The following is an 18,742-nucleotide window of genomic DNA, read 5'->3' as shown; positions in this document are numbered from 1 at the left end:
AATAAATTTGTGGATTTTGGATAATGGCTGGTATAAAATGAACAAAAATGACCTGCATGATGCAGACACTCTGCAGCGCTGCTAGATGGCATGGTGTCAGCTGATTTCCATTGTTCCCCAAACCAAGCTGTCCATTACCATTATATCCCCAACCATACACCTAAAACACACAGGCACACACTTAAGGAGCCAAACGTACAAAGAATATAAACATAAACAAAACAGACATGATAGAATTGTAAGAATGACTTCACAAAAAGTTGATGATGATGTGGTCTGTCACTGAGATTATTATGATTGTACCAGATACTGCTCAAAATCTGACAAATGAAAATATGTACATCTCTTTGGACTAAGTGAAGAATTAAAACTATGGCATGTTCGCTTTTACCTCTCCGTTGTCCGTTACCGCCATGGAAGAAGTCTGACCACAGGCTATGCTGACCACTACTTTGTTAAGGAGGCAGCTGGAGACCCTGCGTGGTGTGGGCTGGTTGGACGTGGAACCTGATCCTACTTGACCGCAGTTATTATAGCCCCAAGCAAACACCTGAGTGACCAACCATTTGAAATGATAAGTGATGTACAAACCAATAAATAACCAACAACTATTAAATACATGTTTTATTAAGTATTGCTTTGGAATGTAAAAAAAATTGTCTTTTACATACTTAAACCAAAAACATTTCAAGACATTGCAGCATTTAGGCTAAAAAAAAACCTGCTTTATTAATAAATTTCTATTGCAAAGTAAACGTATTCATTGCAATAAAGAAATTGCAAACAGCTGTAATTGTCACGGTTGAAGCGCCTGCCTCGCCTCCCGAGCACCAACGCAGAGAACCGTCTCCGGAGTCGTTTCCGGACTGCAGTTCCCATAATCCCCGCACCGGGGCTAATTACGCCGCCAGCTGTTTCCGATTTCCCACGCTATATAAGCTGAACTTGGACTTGACCCCAGTGCGAAGTCTCGAGCAGCCATTGCGATCATTCTGTGCGTTTACCTGTTTGTGCTACTACTCTGTTTCTGTCTTTGGTTTATTGATTGTTTTCCGCCTGCCCTGACCTTCTGCCTGTATTCCTGACTACGATATCTGCCTCCCCTACGTTATCGTGTTTGCCGTCATTGACCTGTGCCTGTTGTTTACGAGATTGTTCAATGCTGCAAATGGATCATCAGCCTTACGACGCGTCATTACAATAATATTGGCCTTATTTATAAACTGAACTAAAGCGATAACCTTTACAGACTCTAGTCTGAATTTCCTTCTGTTGATACAAATTACAGACAAAAACCACACACAATGTTTTCAAATAAACTAAGAACTATTGATTTACAAACAAGCACATAGACAAACTTACACTACTTGGTTTAGCTGGAGCCTAAAGGAGAACAATGACCCTTCAAGCTTACAGCCTTCAATCTTACTACCCTTCAACCTGACCGTGGCCGAGTCTCTGAAGAAAGAGTTTGACAGCCCTGAGACTTCAGACCTGAAATTCAGCATAGAGGGCAAATTTATTCATGTCCACAAAGCAGTGCTTAAAATTACATGCTTCACTCCATTACACTCAGTGTGGGAAGTGAGATTAGTTCACTGGCACTAAAAAGTGTACAGTGTTTGTTTTTAACCAAATCAAATAGTGGGAACTGAATAACACGTTTTTTTCTTTTTTTTTAATGGTATTTCAATCATGTTGCTATGCTATGCATCATTGTACAATATTTTTGCCCCCAACAACACTAAACCCCAATCCTTACCTCAATGACATTACATTCCAATTGGCAGAGCCAGGGTTAAAGCAACAAGAGAGATTAATGGGAGTTTTTTTTCCTAATCTGGTGCGGCTCAGTTATTATTCATTTCAGTTGGAGCACGTCTTCATGTTCGCTGCTCCAGTGTTGATCATGACACTTTAGCAAAGTCTTTAATTCACTGCATTCCGTATGTAGAGACATACATCACTACGCACGTCCACTTGAGGAAACCTCTTTTTTAATCAGAAATTCCATGGATGCTCAGTTGAAGTTTCAGTGCTTAATTTACAAGACCTATTGGCTGAGAATTTTAGGCAAACAACCAGCTGGACACAAAGCTGCACATTTAAATGCTCTGTTCCTTATAGTTAATGACTGCACAGACATCATTTTCATTTTTTATGACTTGCTTTGTGTTTGTTTATGGTAAATGCTTGTGAATGTTTTAAAAAAAAGAAAAAAGTTTCCTTTTTTGTAAAATGTATATATTTTATAGGTTTTTCAATAAATTCAAAATTAAGGGGCGGGTTCCCTGACAGGGATTAACACTAATCTTAGAATTAAATGCACATTTAACCTGGATTAACTGAAAAAGCATTTCTCAGACATGGTTTATAATAGTCTCAGATTTTCCTTAGTCTTAAATTATAAGGATAGATTTCATAAAGGATGATCAGAGGTAGTCTAGGTTTAAGTGAAGGCATAACTTAAACCTGGCCAGAGGCATATATTAATACACTTTATGGTATTAGAATTGAGAAAGAGGGGAGAATGGAGAAAGAGACACTGTCATTTTTTTTAAAAAAGAATCTGAAATTAAAAAAAGCTATTGAGTGCCGTAATATTTTCTCGTCCGTTTCCGGTTTATGTTTACACATTTAAAAATGTGTGTTATTTCCTTTGAAAACATATTCATAATAACAAATAAACACCAAAAGGAGAGAAATAATTAAAATTTTACACCAATTGTTAGGAAAGTTATAAACAAAAATTAAACTCCTGGCTAATGAGAGATCTATCATTAAAAGGAAGAATATTATTATCTAAAACTTAAGGGTTGTCATGCTTAGTGTATACATCTCTTGCATTAGATGTTCCATAATCTGTTATAAAAGAGGTAGATACTATTTTGTTCAATTTCAGCTGGAAGAACAGACCACATTATTTCAAAAGAACAGTTATATGTAACCCAATTGAAAATGGTGGTTTAAATGTACTTGACTTTAATACTGCTAACCATGTATTTAAAAACAAATGGATAAAAATCTACTTGAACTCTAAAGACAAGATATGGAATATCATCCCTGAATTCAATTTTGATAAACTGGGGGGTTTAGAATTTTTTTAGGAGTAATTTTGATGTAAACAAGGTTCCAATAAAGCTTTCTTCTTTTTATAAACAGGTTTTTGTATTATGGATGCTCATTTTTAAGCATAACCTTTCTCCACACAACTCTGTGATTTGGAACAACAAATATATTAAGTTTAAAAATAAATCTTTATTTTACAGAAATTGGTACAATAATGGTATAATTTTGGTTAGGCAGCTATTTAAGAATAACGGACAGCTTTTTAATTACTGTGAATTCCTGAATCATTATAAGATCCCTGTAACTGCTAAGGATTTTGTATGTATCTGTGAGTATGATTGTGAGTATCTGATGTCATTTCTAGTGGTCTTATTCAACTTTTATCAGGCAATATATCTTCTCAGCCTATTCCCTTATATACAGATCAATTAAGTATTAATGGTGTGAAAATTATAAATTATAGATAAAAAAATATTTAATAATAACTTTTATATAAAAAATATGTAGAAGTACATTATTGCCTAAATGCAAACCTTTTTTGGAACTCGATATATATAATATGTATAATCAGATTGAATGGAAAGAGGTCTGGAGTTTACCTCGTAAATGCTGCCTCACCAATAAAGTTAAAGAAATGACATATAAGGTTATTCATTTGATTTATCCAGCGAGACTCAATATTTTTCAGAGACATGGAGACTACATGCGTCTTTTGTCATTCAGAAAAAGAAAACACTTATTTTTTGAATGTGTAAGTGTGTGTTACTAATTATTATTGTATTTATTGCATTTTTATTATTATTATTATTATTATTGTTATTATTATTTATTTTTATGCTTTTTAGTTCTATTGTTTATTTTATATCGTTTGTACAGCACTTTGAACAACTGCTGTTTTTAAAAGGTGCTCTATAAATAAACTTTGATTTGATTTGAATAATTATGTGTGGAAAATATCACATACACAAACAAAAATGTAATAATGTGTTTTGGAAAAATCCTGTAATGTTAATAATAAACCTAACATTATATTATTTAAAATTGAACTGAAGCATTATATTGAGGCCTTAAAAGATGTAAGAAATAAAAAAGCGAAACGGATGTATAGAACTTTTGAATCCTTTTCTTTTTGGAACACTCTTTAAGTATTTTTTTATTTTTATTTTTTATTTTTTCTAAATTTCTCAATCCCTGCATCATACGTCTTTTTCTTCTCCCTTTACAATCCCTAGACAAACGTGTTAAACACATCCAGTGCGCCTCGTCCAGCCACCTTTTAGCAGAAATGCCATCACGAGGGCATAAAGTTTAAAACTTAGCTTGAAAGCTTTCCAGTTTTCATTTATATTTCCTGTAAACATTATTTCGAACGGATGGAATTCATCATTTTTAATCATTTATCCTGTTACCGTGTATTGATATTGCCCTCTAGAGGCCATCACATACAATATACCCAACTCAATACAACACGCACGCGCACACGCACACGCACACGGAGAGAGAGAGAACTGATAACATTAGAACGCTGAAAACTGTAGAAGCTGCAGTCGGTAATATTTTCTGAGACAATCTGCTTTCGTTGTTTGGTAGGTCTCTCTCTCTCTCTGTCTCTCTCTCTGTCTCTCTCTCTCTCTCTCTCTCTCTCTCTCTCTCTCTCTCTCTCTCTCTCTCTCTCTCTCTCTCTCTCTCTCTCTCTCTCTCAGTTCTATCCAGTTTGCTGATGGAGCGATGCTGTAGGTCAGTACCTCAGTACTATACGGGTTATAATAGCTAATAGCTGTCTTAGCTAACAGTTGTCTTTCTGGCTAATTATAAAGCTGGCTAGCTAATGAGCTAATGTAGTAGCTAATACGTTTGCTAATGCTAACGTGCACAGCGCAAGCTAACTCTGTTATTCAGTTAGCTAGTAGCTTGTGTTAGCTGTTGACATATTTGACGCATTATTGTTGTTTTTCGGTTGTATCCTCACTTCCATCACTAGCTCATCGCATATGGACTTCTAGACTTTTCAGTAATAAGCTTTCAGTGTTTTCTAGTATCGTCAGGTCAGAAAGCTAACAGGATTACATGACATTTATATTACTGTTCTCTAAACAAAGGCTTATAGATAAGAGATAATACTGCACTTTGGTGTCTATTCATCTTTGCGTAGATTTCCATGGATATTGGACAATGTGTTTATTGTGTAAGAGTTCAGTTGCTGTACTGCGTAGAAATCTAATGTAAAAGTGACCAGAACAAAAACATGATCACAGTAACATTACTATAAATATACCTTCAGTTATGTTGTATTTGATTGACAAAAGTCAGAATGTGTCATTGTGCTTGTGTCAGTGTCACAGATGTAGAGATTTAAAACTAGCATCAGTTTAGTTTGGAGGGAAATTTTCCAGTATCTATGAAAGAAACTGGAAGAAATTTGCCAACCAGCGAAAACAACCACTGCATCTTATGGAATTGCTGCTCAGGCAATATCACAGGGCATCCAGAGGAAAGCTATCTGCCCTCCAAATAACCACCCCTCGTTGTCACAGATATGTACAGGTTTTGAAACCATGATCTCCTATATTAATGTGCTCTGGCAATCATCTTTCTGTGGTTGACCCTTCAACTAAAAGGGGTTGACCCTTTTGCCTCTTCTAGTGTTGTATCTGCTTCTGCCCCACCGAAACCTGTTTCCCCTTTACCCTGGAGCTTCAACTGTACAGCAATGGTGGATGTAATCAAATGGCCCCTGTTTAGCCTCTTGAGTGCACAGGACGCTGCGTCAATACGTCAAGCGTGTGTGTTTGGAACATCTGCGAATGAGGCGATCTACATCACCCATGATAACGAGGTGAGTGTGATGTGATGTGAAGTAGGATTCACAACCCAGTCAGTTAGAAGGAGGCTAAGCATAAGAATCAGAATCAGGTTTATTGGCCAAGTGTGTTGACATACACAAGGAATTTGGTTCCAGCTGTTGGTGATTCTAAATAAAATACAGATATAAATAACACTATACTATACATTCAGCTTGGACTGTACAAGACAAAACAGACTATACAAGACAATACAGGCAATGTGAGACAATATAGACAGTACGAGATATATGGCAGAACATAGACAGTAAAATAAACTGGGGAAATAAACTGTCTGCCAGTTTTGGTTCTGTAGCACCTGCTAGAAATGACGTCATTAGTATAAGAGGGAGAATAGCAGTGGGGAGAGGACACATCCCTGAGGAGAACCAGTGCTGACTGCCTGAATACTGGAGGTAATACCTCCCAGTCTCACCTGTTGTTTGTTGTCAGCTGGTGATCCACTGACAGATGACAGGGGGTATAGTGAGCTTTAGGAGTTTGGAGTGGAGAATTTCCGGAATTATTGTATTAAAAGCTGAACTGAAGTCGACAAACAGAATCCGGGCATATGTCTCCGGGCAGTCAAGGTGTTGCGGAATGTAGTGCAGCCCCATGTTGACTGTTGCTCTGTTATGCGATCCACTCGGTGTAAGTGGAGGCCCGAGAGAAGTAATCCACTGTCGGGATTGAATGACTGAGCCAAGTTTTGGTAAAACAGAGAGAAGGTCTTTGTTTGTTTTGTTAAAAAGAATCAGTTCATATATTTTGTTCGCCAATGAGCATAGGTTTGCCAGGTGAACGCAGGGAGCGCAGTTCTAAATCCACTATGTTGTAGCGCGCCAGCGCGGTCTCAGCTGCTCCTCCAACTAAGAGCTCTAAAATAAAAACTTTCCGGGTTTATAAAAACTGGTGAAAAAGGGTCTGGAGTGAACTGCCCGATGTTAAGAGAGTCGTGCCGAGGCTGCCATCCATAGCGCCAGATGTAATAATGACTTAAAAGAAATGTCTTAAGGTCTAACAACAGCCTTTCATTGTATGTGGTTTACAATAATAGTACCAAAATACGTCCAGACTGTACTGAAAAATTACAATCAAATTATTGACCTGCATATGGGTTTCATTGTATTTACCCAGTTCATTCTAGTTCTTAATGTAAAATAAAGTCTCAAACTACATACAATTCTGTTGATATTGTGCTTATATGGAGGAATCCTGTGTATTATTGTTGTTTTATTGTACAGGTCTACGTCTTTGGGCTGAACTGCAGCAACTGCCTGGGCACAGGGGACAGCACAAGCACCATCGTCCCTAAAAAGCTAAACTGTCTGAGTGGGAAGAAGGTGGTCAGTGTAAGCTATGGCAGTGGGCCACATGTGCTGCTCACAACAGAGGGTAAGTTACTAACACTGTTACTAAGATTCTCGCTAAGCAATCAGGTTACACCAAAAACTACATTAAAGACACAATTGTGTATTGCATAAAGAGAATGTGTACTACTTGCGGTTCTCATCACTATGGAATGTTTTCCAAGGGACAAAACAAGCTGTCCAAAAAGTCTGGGAACCAATTCTCATAAATTGACATATACTAAGTTATATTTATTATCTATAAAATAAGCTTTACCTTCTCTGCTCATCATGATTTCATTGTTATTCTGAATATACTGAATATATTTGCTCAATCTATTCACATTTTCCTGATTTACAATACAATACAGTATGTAATGTCAACTGTAAAGCAAACTGTTGTGAAACTTTAGGGCTGTTTTGTAATTTGGGGCTAGACTTGAAAGAAGGAAGAGTACAAATCTGTAAAAAGAGTTACTTTTACCTCATTTTATCACATGTGGATCAATCATGAAAATGTCTATATAAAGATATTTATATCACCTAAGCACATCCAAAATTGTGAAATATTCTAGTGCCAGTATTTTGTCTTTTCTGATCAGTGCATCGTTTGCCTTTGCAGAAGGCCAGCTGTACGCATGGGGACATAACGGATACAGTCAGCTAGGGAACGGTACCACCAATCAGGGAGTGTCTCCTGTGCTTGTATCTACTAACCTCCAGAACAAGAGGGTGATCGAGGTGGCTTGTGGATCACACCATTCAGTCGCCCTCACCCATGATGGAGAGGTGAGAGTCTGAAGTCTGAGCTGCTGCCTTTAATATTAATAGTGATTTCTTTATTTATTTTTTTACATGGGTGGTAAATCCAGGTTGTCCAATAAACCCACATGATCTTAGTGTTCATTTCATGCAGTACAATTTTTCGCAAGCATCATAGGTCAATGCATGTTAAAAAAACATTAGATAGTAATGAATTACTTAACTGCTTCAGCCTCACATCAGATATCTGTCAGCTTGGCTGTTTAGCGACATTGTGCTTACTGTAAGCGGGAACTTGTGATACACGACTGTAAGCTTGAAGGGTCATTGTTCCCCTTTAGGCTCCAGCTAAACCAGGTAGTGTAAGTTTGAATATGTTTGAATATGCTTGTTTTTAAATCAATAGTTCTTAGTTTATTTGAAAACATTGTGTGTGGTTTTTGTCTGTAATTTTTGTCAACAGAAGGAAATTCATGCTAGAGTCTGTAAAGGTTATCGCTTTAGTTCAGTTTATAAATAAGGCCAATATTATAGCCGTTTGCAGTTTCTTTATTGCAATGAATACGTTTACTTTGCAATAGAAATTTATTAATAAAGCAGGTTTTTTAGCCTAAATGCTGCAATGTCTTGAAATGTTTTTGGTTTAAGTATGAAAATTACCATTTTTTTTTAAATTTCAAAGCAATACTTAATAAAACAAGTATTTAATAGTTGTTGGTTATTTATTGGTTTGTACATCACTTATCATTTCAAATGGTTGGTCACCCAGGTGTTTGCTTGGGGCTATAATAACTGCGGTCAAGTAGGATCAGGTTCCACGTCCAACCAGCCCACACCACGCAGGGTCTCCAGCTGCCTCCTTAACAAAGTAGTGGTCAGCATAGCCTGTGGTCAGACTTCTTCCATGGCGGTAACGGACAACGGAGAGGTAAAAGCGAACATGCCATAGCTTTACTCCTTCGCTTAGTCCAATGTGATGTACATATTTTCATTTGTCAGATTTTGAGCAGTATCTGGTACAATCATAATCTCAGTGACAGACCACATCATCATCAACTTTTTGTGAAGTCATTCTTACAATTCTATCATGTCTGTTTTGTTTATGTTTATATTCTTTGTACGTTTGGCTCCTTAAGTGTGTGCCTGTGTGTTTTAGGTGTACGGTTGGGGATATAATGGTAATGGACAGCTTGGTTTGGGGAACAATGGAAATCAGCTGACACCATGCCGTCTAGCAGCGCTGCAGAGTGTCTGCATCATGCAGGTCATTTTTGTTCATTTTATACCAGCCACTATCCAAAATCCACAAATTTATTGAAATTTTTAGTTAATTGGTTAGTTTATTGTAATAAAACCGTTGTATGTTGATGTAAAGATAAATCTCATTTAGCTTATTGTATTGAGACAATGGTTTTGCCATGTGTTTCAGATAGCCTGTGGTTATGCCCACTCACTTGCACTAACAGACGAGGGACTGTTATATGCATGGGGAGCCAACACTTATGGTCAGCTTGGCACAGGCAACAAGAGCAATCAGCTTAGCCCTGTTCAGGTCATGGCTGAAAAAGAGAGGTATGACTGGATTTGTAGTTTTGTAGTACTTTTTTGCTTGCACTTACTTTTGTTTTCTATTTTTCTAAGTGCACAAGTCAGGCTATTGCAGGAAGATAGCATTTTATAAAAAGAAAAATTTACTGAGATGAATTTTGGACCTCTAGTCTGTTCAGGAATGCTTTAATATGGTTCCTCAGCTGGTTTTTAGCCTCTGATGAGTTTCCTTATCTATTCCCTCCCTTTCCTCTGATTATTCTTTAGGATTGTGGAGGTAGCAGCCTGTCACTCCACACACACCTCGGCAGCGAAGACGCAGAGTGGCCAGGTGTATATGTGGGGCCAGTGCAGAGGCCAGTCCATTGTCTTACCCCACCAAACTCATTTCAGCTGCACCGACGACGTCTTCGCCTGCTTTGCAACACCGTCTGTCATGTGGAGACTCCTGTCCATTGGTGAGTCTGGAGAAGCTTAATATTACTGTGAGATTGTTGAATAGTTTTTCATGGTCCAAATGTAAGAGGATCAGAGATTTATTTCAGAAGCATATCAGTTCATGATCCTGTACAGTATGATGACGGTGATTTTTTTTTTCTTTTTCAAAATACATTGAACTGTTTTTTTTTTCTGGTTGAAGTTCTCTCCAGGTCACAGCTGAGCCCTGTATTGTGTGCCTACAAGTCCTCTTGCTAAAGTGTATTAACATATCTTTTACTCTGCTTGTAGAGCACGATGATTTCCTGACCGTGGCCGAGTCTCTGAAGAAAGAGTTTGACAGCCCTGAGACTTCAGACCTGAAATTCAGCGTTGAGGGCAAATTCATTCATGTCCACAAAGCAGTGCTTAAAATTAGGTGCATGCTTCACTCCATTACACTCAATGTGGGAAGTGAGATTAGTTCACTGGCACTAAAAAGTGTACAGTGTTTGTTTTTGCCATGCAGAGGTTGACATTATCAGAGAATTTGAAGTCTACATAGATGTCAGCTTGGACATAGAGTCATGGTCTGACTTGAGCTTCACATCATGTGAAGAATAGTTTTGCATAATATTATTCCAGTTGCACTTCATGTTTTTATTATTTACACTTCTTTGATGTTTTTTTAAAGGACAATAGAGAAGATTTAGTACAAAGGTTTAGCAAGCGTTTTGCATATAAAATTATTACTGAAATGGTTACAAGAAGCCCTCGTTTCCAGCTACAACTCATTTAACTTTTTTAACACAACAACACAGAACTTTATACATGCGAAACACATTTCCGATTTGCTACCACACTGCGATTCTTGTATGTTTGATTTGATCCGAGTTTGAATGAACTGCTCAGCTGTCACACCTGACATACAAACACCATGATTTAAAGTAACCAAACCAAATGATGTAGGTTTAATATCTCTTAAATATCTAATACAATATACATAGTACAGATGTAGAGTACAGAAAACACTTATCAGACTCGTGTTCGTTATTATTTAAAATGTGTACTATGTCATTTCTTTCACAGATGTGAACACTTCAGATCCATGTTTCAATCCCATTGGAATGAAAATATGAAAGAGGTGATCGAGATCGATCAGTTCTCCTACCCAGTGTACAGGTCCTTCCTCAAGTTCCTCTACACAGACACAGTAGATCTTCCTCCAGAGGATGCCATTGGTGAGTGCAACATGGAGCACGAGAAGGTTCTAGTCCATCTACACACAATTCATATGTACATGGAAAAAAATAAATGTTAGAATAATTATCAGTGTACAATATTTCTGTTTCCTTAACTGGCTATAACCAGCAAATAAAAAAAAAAAGATTAAGCATTGATCATTACATTTTTTGCCCCTTTTGTTTATTGTCTGTGCAGGACTATTGGATCTGGCAACTTCGTACTGTGAGAACAGGCTAAAGCGGCTATGTCAGCACATCATAAAGCGGGGCATCACTGTAGAAAATGCTTTCTCCCTGCTTTCTGCTGCAGTCAGATACGACGCTGAGGTACAAATGACCCACCTGCTCTTACAGGACACACAAAACTTCTGGCTCATGACAAGTTTAACTTTCTTTGTCTGGGTTGTCTAAAGCTTTAAAAAATGCACAGGTAGAACTGTTATCTGTGTGGAAATGTGAGTGAGCCATTAAATAAGCAATGGGTTTCATTTTGATGATGATATGAATAACATTTGCCCAGCTCTTGTTCCTTTCACGCTGTGATGATCACTGTTGCCCTAGAAATTTATTCTAAATTGGGTCGCTGTATTAGCTCTAGAATAAAAACAAAGCTTTTAATTCGGTATGTTTATTTAAGCACATAAGAGACTTTAATATTGTTTGTTATGAATTCAGTCATGTGCTGTACTGCACACATCAGACTGAGGGGAAACTATGATCTTTCCACAATGGGGAGCACGCAGATATCTGAAAAGTGTGGTGTGCATTTGTATTCAGCCCCCTTTACTCTGATACCCCTAACTAAAATCCAGTAAAACCAACTGCCTTAAGGAGTCACCTAATTAGTAAATAGAGTGCACCTGTGTGTAATTTAATCTCAGTATAATTACAGCTGCTCTGTGAAGACCTCAGAAGTGTGTTCGAGAACATTAGTGAACAAACCGCATCATGAAGACCAAAGAACACACCAGAAAGGTCAGGGATAAAGTGGTGGAGAGGTTTAAAGCAGGGTTAGGTTAAAAATTGATATCCCAAGCCTTGAACATCTCACAGAGCACTGTACAATCCATCACCCAGAAATGGAAAGAGTGAGGCACAACTGCAAGCCTACCAAGACATGGCTGTCCACCTAAACTGACAGGCCGTGCAAGGAGAGCATTAATCAGAGAAGAGGCCCATGGTAACTCTGGAGGAGCTGGTTCTCAGGTGGGCGAATCTGTTCACAGGACAACTATTAGTCGTGCACTCAAGCCATAAGAAATCCCATATGGGACATTTTGAAATTCAAAACGTTATGTGTGGCGGAAACTTAACACTGCAAATCACCGTGAACACACCATCCCCACTGTGAAACATGGTGGTGGCAGTGTCATGTTGTGAGGATGCTTTTCTTCAGCAGGGACAGGGAAGCTGGCCAAAGTTGATGGGAAGATGGATGGAGCCAAATACAGGGCAATCTTAGATGAAAACCTGTTAGAGTCTGCAAAAGACTTGAGACTGGGACGGAGGTTCACCTTCCAGCAAGACAATGACCCTAAACATACAGCCAGAGCTACAATGGAGTGGTTTAGATCAAAGCATATGCATTTGTTTAGAATGGCCCAGTCAAAGTCCAGACCTAAATCCAATTGAGAATCTGTGACAAGACTTGAAAATTACTATTCACAGACGTTCGCCATCCAATCTGACTGAGCTTGAGCTATTTTGCAAAGAAGAATGTGCAAAAATTTCACTCTCTAGATGTGCAAAGCTGGTAGAGACATACCCCCAACAGACTTGCAGCTGTAATTGCAGCAAAAGGTGGTACTACAAAGTATTGACTCAGTGGGGCTGAATACAAATGCATGCCACACTTTTCAGATATTTATTTGTAAAAAAAAAAAAAAATTTGGACATCATTTATCTTTTGCCTTCCACTTCACAATTATGTGCCACTTTGTGTTGGTCTATCACATAAAATCCTAATAAAATACATAGTTTGTGGTTGTAACGTGTCAAAATGTGAAAAAGTTCAGTGAGTATGAATACTTTTGCAATGCACTGTACTCATCAGTCATGATCTCTCCCTCTGTCTCCTTCTCAATTAGGATCTTGAAGAATTCTGCTTTAAGTTTAGTGTGGACCATCTGACCGAAGTGACTCAGACTGCAGCATTCTGGCAGTTTGATGGGAACATGCTGAAGGAGTTTATCTGTAGAGCCAGCCGCTGTGGAGCTTTTAAAAACTAAATAATCAGCTAAATTTTCCCATGAGTGCAACTGTTACTACAAATTCATCCGCACCACTAGAGGTCACTCTGCTCAACTGTTACAGCCTGCACTTTGAGCCCTTTTGCTTTATTACAAATATCCAAGGAGAATTTTTGTTTATCCCCATGGTGTGAACAATTTTTTTTATGAAGGGTTGTTGAAATTATTTTAATAGCTGCTTTCTACAAGAAATAGATTTTTCTTTATGGGGAGTTTTTTGTTTCACCGTAGATACTGTATTAAAGGTGGGGTGCACAATGTTTGAGAAATGCTTCAGAAAACTGAGTCGGGCCATCGTCTCGCAGAAAGGGGCGCGTCTTGTCAATATGCGGCGGAGAGAGTGCTCAGTGCGCATGTCTCACATTAGCAGAAATCGATTGAAACATTGACATGGCTGATAAAAGTGAAAAAAGGCTTACGGTAAGGCAAGAAGCAGCTTTCCAGCGCTGGAGAGAACTGAACATCTTCTGCGTGAAATGGAGCTAAACCTTTCATGGTATAACACACAGTTCTACAAAAACACATTTGTATTACCATAGTATTACTCATCAAGCTCATTTATTGATAAAAAATAACCCCTCGGCCAGCTGCCCCAGCAGGTTATATACTTGTCTGGGTTATACTTGGGTTATACTTGTCTGGTGCATGTGCTATCAAAACAGGGGTGGGACCCATTTGGGTTAGGGGCGTGTTTGTTTAGGTGATTTCAAATGTCAACATTGGCTTTCAAACATCATGCACCCCACCTTTAATACAGAGTAATAGACACGGTTTGTCCATTAGACTTTACAGCACTTGGTTTGACAATGGCAGTTAGGTCATCTTCACTTCTGTTACAGAGATGTGTAACCTGTCAGTGTTTAACACTATAATCCTTGCTGGAATCTGTGTTTAATTTACAATTGACAGTGTAGAGTCACGGTAATGTCTTAACATGCCTGCTGGCCTTATTGGGCTTGTTTGGACTGTAGTGGGAACTGAATAACACTTACTGTAATAACACTAAATGGTATTTAAATCATGTTGCTATGCAATGCATTATTGTGCAATATTTTTGCCCCCAACAACACTAAACCCCAATCCTTACCTCAATGACATCACATTCCAATAGGCAGAGCCAGAGTTAAAGCAACAAGAGAGATTAATGGGAGTTTTCTTTCAGTTATTATTCATTTCAGTTGGAGCACGTCTTCATGTTCGCTGCTCCAGTGTTGATCATGACACTTTAGCAAAGTCTTTAATTCACTGCATTCCGTATGTAGAGACATACATCACTACGCATGTCCACTTGAGGAAACCTCTTTTTTTAATCAGAAATTCCATGGATGCTCAGTTGAAGTTTCAGTGCTTAATTTACAAGACCTATTGGCTGAGAATTTTAGGCAAACAACCAGCTGGACACAAAGCTGCACATTTAAATGCACCGTTCCCTATAGTTAATGACTGCACAGACATTTTCATTTTGTATGACTTGCTTTGTGTTTGTTTATGGTAAATGCTTGTGAATATGTAAAAAAAAAAAAAGGAAAAAAGTTTATTTTTTGTGAAATGTATATATTGTATAGGTTTTGAAATAAATTTAAAATTAGGGTGATTTAAAATAAAGCAGTGATGTAAGTTATTAACTGTTGTTAAAATTGAATAAAGTAAACATAAATCAAGGACCGAGTTTTGTTAAACATTGTGTGTTTGCATGGAGTTTTCTTTTTCCCTGTTTACGGTAATGTAGATTTGTTAACTTTTTTGTGTAAGTCAGGAAAAATATTGCATTTAAAGTTACTTGGAAAATATCGTCTTTTAGAAACTATTTTAGGAAACGAATGTGAATTTAGAATGTCATAATAGTAACATAAACTCGAGACTTCATTGGGATGTAAATTTAGTCATTTAACATGTTCTGCACTAATACAGCTTAAGTCATTTGTTTCGGTCAGTGAAGCAACTGATATCCTTTAAGAATAAATTCCAATTGAAATCTTTTTTGGTTGCAAAATTTGGTAGGCAATTTCTGGAAGTTTTCACTGTCCATATTTAAAACAGCCAAATGGACTGACCAAAGACTGCACATTTGTTCAATCTTGATCCCAGGCTTTCCACTCAGAATAAAATAATCTATAATCTGTAACTCTATAATAATTCTATTCCTTATCAATATTGTACCTTATTGTATAAGTCCTGTCTTTTACCTAAAATTATAATTGTAGTAGTATCTTTTTTTTTTAATGTACACTATCCACATGTCCAGACTAAAAGAGAAATATAAAAAGTGCTGCTGATGATGGAAGAGTTTAATAGTTTAAAAGCTGGGTTAGAAGAAACGGGTTCATCGTCAACGGCGAGGATGACATCATTAACGTGAAGGAGAGCAGCACACAGACAGAGAGCAAAGTGCAAGGTTAGAGCCTGCTAGGCTGTGATTTACACAATATTAATGTTGACGTGGCGTGATCACTGTCTCTGATCATGTAACTCCTTCAGAAAAAAGGTCAACATGTATTTTATCATTTCATATAATGTCTAGTCCTGCTAAGTCATTAGCCATAAATCCTTTATGGTAAATGACTCACATCTGAACAAATCAATAAATGACTCACGAACATATAATTGATTCAGTTCTGAACATACAAATAAATAACTCATTTCTGAACATATAAATAAAGGAATAATTTCTGAACATAAATAAAAAATAAAGAAATCAAGGACTCACTTCTGAACATCAGTACCAGTCTCTGTCCTGAAACTGGACAGGGGCCTCACATGACAGACGGTGTTGCAAAGCAGGCGAAGATGTCGTCTGTGCAGCTGAAACGAGTTGAGGTGGGGTAAGACAATGGACTGGCCTCTGCACTGGCCCCACACATACACCCGGCCACTCTGTATCTTCGCTGCCGAGGTGTGTGTGGAGTGACCGGATGCTATCTCCACAATCTTAAAGAATAATCAGACGACAGGGAGGGTATAGATAAGGAAACTCGTCAGAGGCTAAAAACCAGCTGAGGAACCATATTAAAGCATTCCTGAACAGACTTTAGGTCCAAGATTCATCTCAGTAATTTTTTTTCTTTTTATAAAATGCTATATTTCTGCAATTGCAGTAAGAGGAGCAAAAACAAGAGCAAGCTGGCAGGAAAGGGATCCAAGACACAACAATGTGGAGAAGTACTGGCATGCTGACCATCCACACAGACTGTGTGTCTGGCTGTAATAATTTCACTCAGAGATCAGGTGGATGGTCACTCGGGGTTGCTTTACTGTATCTGGGAAAAACAGCAACAAAAGGCTTATCAGCATACAGTAACCGTCATGGAAGAAGTCTGACTACAGGCTATGCTGACCACTACTTTGTTAAGGAGGCAGCTGGAGACCCTGCGTGGTGTGGGCTGGTTGGACGTGGAACCTGATCCTACTTGACCGCAGTAAATATAGCCTCAAGCAAACACCTGAATGACCAACCATTTGAAATGATAAGTGATGTACAAACCAATAAATAACCAACAACTATTAAATACTTGTTTTATTAAGTGCTTTGAAATTTAAAAAAAAAAGGTCATTTACATATTTAAACCAAAAACATTTCAAACATTGCAGCATTTTGGCTAAAAAACTGCTTTATTAATACATTTCTATTGCAAAGTAAACGTATTAGTTGCAATAAAAAAAATTGCAAACAGCTATAATATTGGCCTTATTTATAAACTGAACTAAAGTGATAAACTTTACAGACTCTAGCATGAATTTCCTTCTGTTGACACAAATTACAGACAAAAACCACACACAATGTTTTCAAATAAACTAAGAACTATTGATTTAAAAACAAGCATATTCAAACATATTCAAACTTACACTACCTGGTTTAGCTGGAGCCTAAAGGGGAACAATGACCCTTCAAGCTTACAGTCGTGTATCACAAGTTCCCGCTTACAGTAAACACAATGTCGCTAAACAGCCAAGCTGACAGATATCTGATGTGAGGCTGAAGCAGTTGCAATTCATTACTATCTAATGATTTTTTAACATCATTGACCTATGATGCTTGCGAAAAATTGTACTGCATGAAATGAACACTAAGATCATGTGGGTTTATTGGACAACCTGGATTTACCACCCATGTAAAAAAATAAATAAAGAAATCACTATTAATATTAAAGGCAGCAGCTCAGACTTCAGACTCTCACCTCTCCATCATGGGTGAGGGCGACTGAATGGTGTGATCCACAAGCCACCTCGATCACCCTCTTGTTCTGGAGGTTAGTAGATACAAGCACAGGAGACACTCCCTGATTGGTGGTACCGTTCCCTAGCTGACTGTATCCGTTATGTCCCCATGCGTACAGCTGGCCTTCTGCAAAGGCAAACGATGCACTGATCAGAAAAGACAAAATACTGGCACTAGAATATTTCACAATTTTGGATGTGCTTGGGTGATATAAATATCTTTATATAGAGATTTTCAAGATTGATAATGGCACATGATCCACATGTGATAAAAAGGGCTCACAGCACAGGTCTTTATCACAAACAAAGTCCATATGCGATGAGCTAGTGATGGAAGTGAGGATACAACCGAAAAACAACAATAATGCGTCAAATATGTCAACAGCTAACACAAGCTACTAGCTAACTGAATAACAGAATGAGCTTGCGCTGTGTACGTTAGCATTAGCAAACGTATTAGCTACTACATTAGCTCATTAGCTAGCCAGCTTTATAACTAGCCAGAAGACAACTGTTAGCTAAGACAGCTATTAGCTATTATAACCCGTATAGTACTGAGGTACTGACCTACAGCATCGCTCCATCAGCAAACTGGATAGAACTGAGAGAGAGAGACAGAGAGAGAGAGAGAGAGAGAGAGAGAGAGAGAGAGAGAGAGAGAGAGAGAGAGAGAGATTTGAAGCTGAATAATCTAAACAAACCAAATAGTGTTTTGCATTAAAAAAAGTACTCACATTTCAGCACACACCCTTAAATCCAGAGCGACTTACATTGTCTATTTTCTTTTTATATGAATATAATATATGAAAATTATAATATGTAAATTATAATGTTCTCACATTATGAGGTATCCAATGAGATCGCGCTGACGTCACTAAATCGACGCCCTCGCGGCAATATTCGGATCCCGCACTTTCGAGATCTTTCCGTTCTCTCCATAACCTCTGATGCAGACGGACTTCTCGCTATCCCGGAGATTCAGTCCTCGAACCCGGAAAAAAGTAACGTAAGGATGATTTATAAAGTCTCTAAAAACATGTATACGTCGA

The 18,742-nt window shown here is 37.9% G+C and overlaps 1 protein-coding gene and 1 pseudogene across 4 annotated transcripts; one reads left to right on the top strand and one right to left on the bottom strand.

Moving 5' to 3' along the window:
- The window catches only part of LOC113648774, a 52,602-nt pseudogene that overhangs the window by 1,287 nt on the left and 32,573 nt on the right, over positions 1–18,742 (bottom strand).
- On the top strand, positions 4,517–15,139 carry LOC113648772 (RCC1 and BTB domain-containing protein 1-like). 4 transcript variants are annotated; one of them, XM_047803141.1, is made up of 12 exons: positions 4,517–4,655; positions 5,688–5,905; positions 7,154–7,304; positions 7,881–8,047; positions 8,790–8,948; positions 9,177–9,284; positions 9,450–9,592; positions 9,836–10,026; positions 10,298–10,424; positions 11,075–11,226; positions 11,426–11,556; positions 13,317–15,139. In XM_047803141.1, the coding sequence occupies exons 2-12, from the start codon at positions 5,780–5,782 to the stop codon at positions 13,455–13,457; spliced, it is 1,596 nt and encodes a 531-aa protein (XP_047659097.1). In that variant the 5' UTR covers positions 4,517–4,655; positions 5,688–5,779; the 3' UTR covers positions 13,458–15,139. The 4 variants fall into 4 exon arrangements, with proteins under 4 accessions (XP_047659097.1, XP_027011928.2, XP_047659096.1 ...); XM_027156127.2 differs by having other exon boundaries at positions 4,541–4,806; positions 5,713–5,905; XM_047803140.1 differs by having other exon boundaries at positions 4,541–4,806.

The sequence above is a fragment of the Tachysurus fulvidraco genome, chromosome 18 (assembly GCF_022655615.1).
Source record: "Tachysurus fulvidraco isolate hzauxx_2018 chromosome 18, HZAU_PFXX_2.0, whole genome shotgun sequence".
NCBI classification, from domain to species: domain Eukaryota; kingdom Metazoa; phylum Chordata; class Actinopteri; order Siluriformes; family Bagridae; genus Tachysurus; species Tachysurus fulvidraco.
This window is presented reverse-complemented; position numbering and strand designations above follow the sequence as displayed.

What these genes read in the sequence shown, in the direction of transcription:
- LOC113648772 (XM_027156127.2), top strand. An exon ending in CCCTCACCCATGATGGAGAG is followed by an intron (nt 8,048 to 8,789) that starts GTGAGAGTCTGA and finishes TTGGTCACCCAG; the next exon opens with GTGTTTGCTTGGGGCTATAA. An exon ending in CGGTAACGGACAACGGAGAG is followed by an intron (nt 8,949 to 9,176) that starts GTAAAAGCGAAC and finishes TGTGTGTTTTAG; the next exon opens with GTGTACGGTTGGGGATATAA.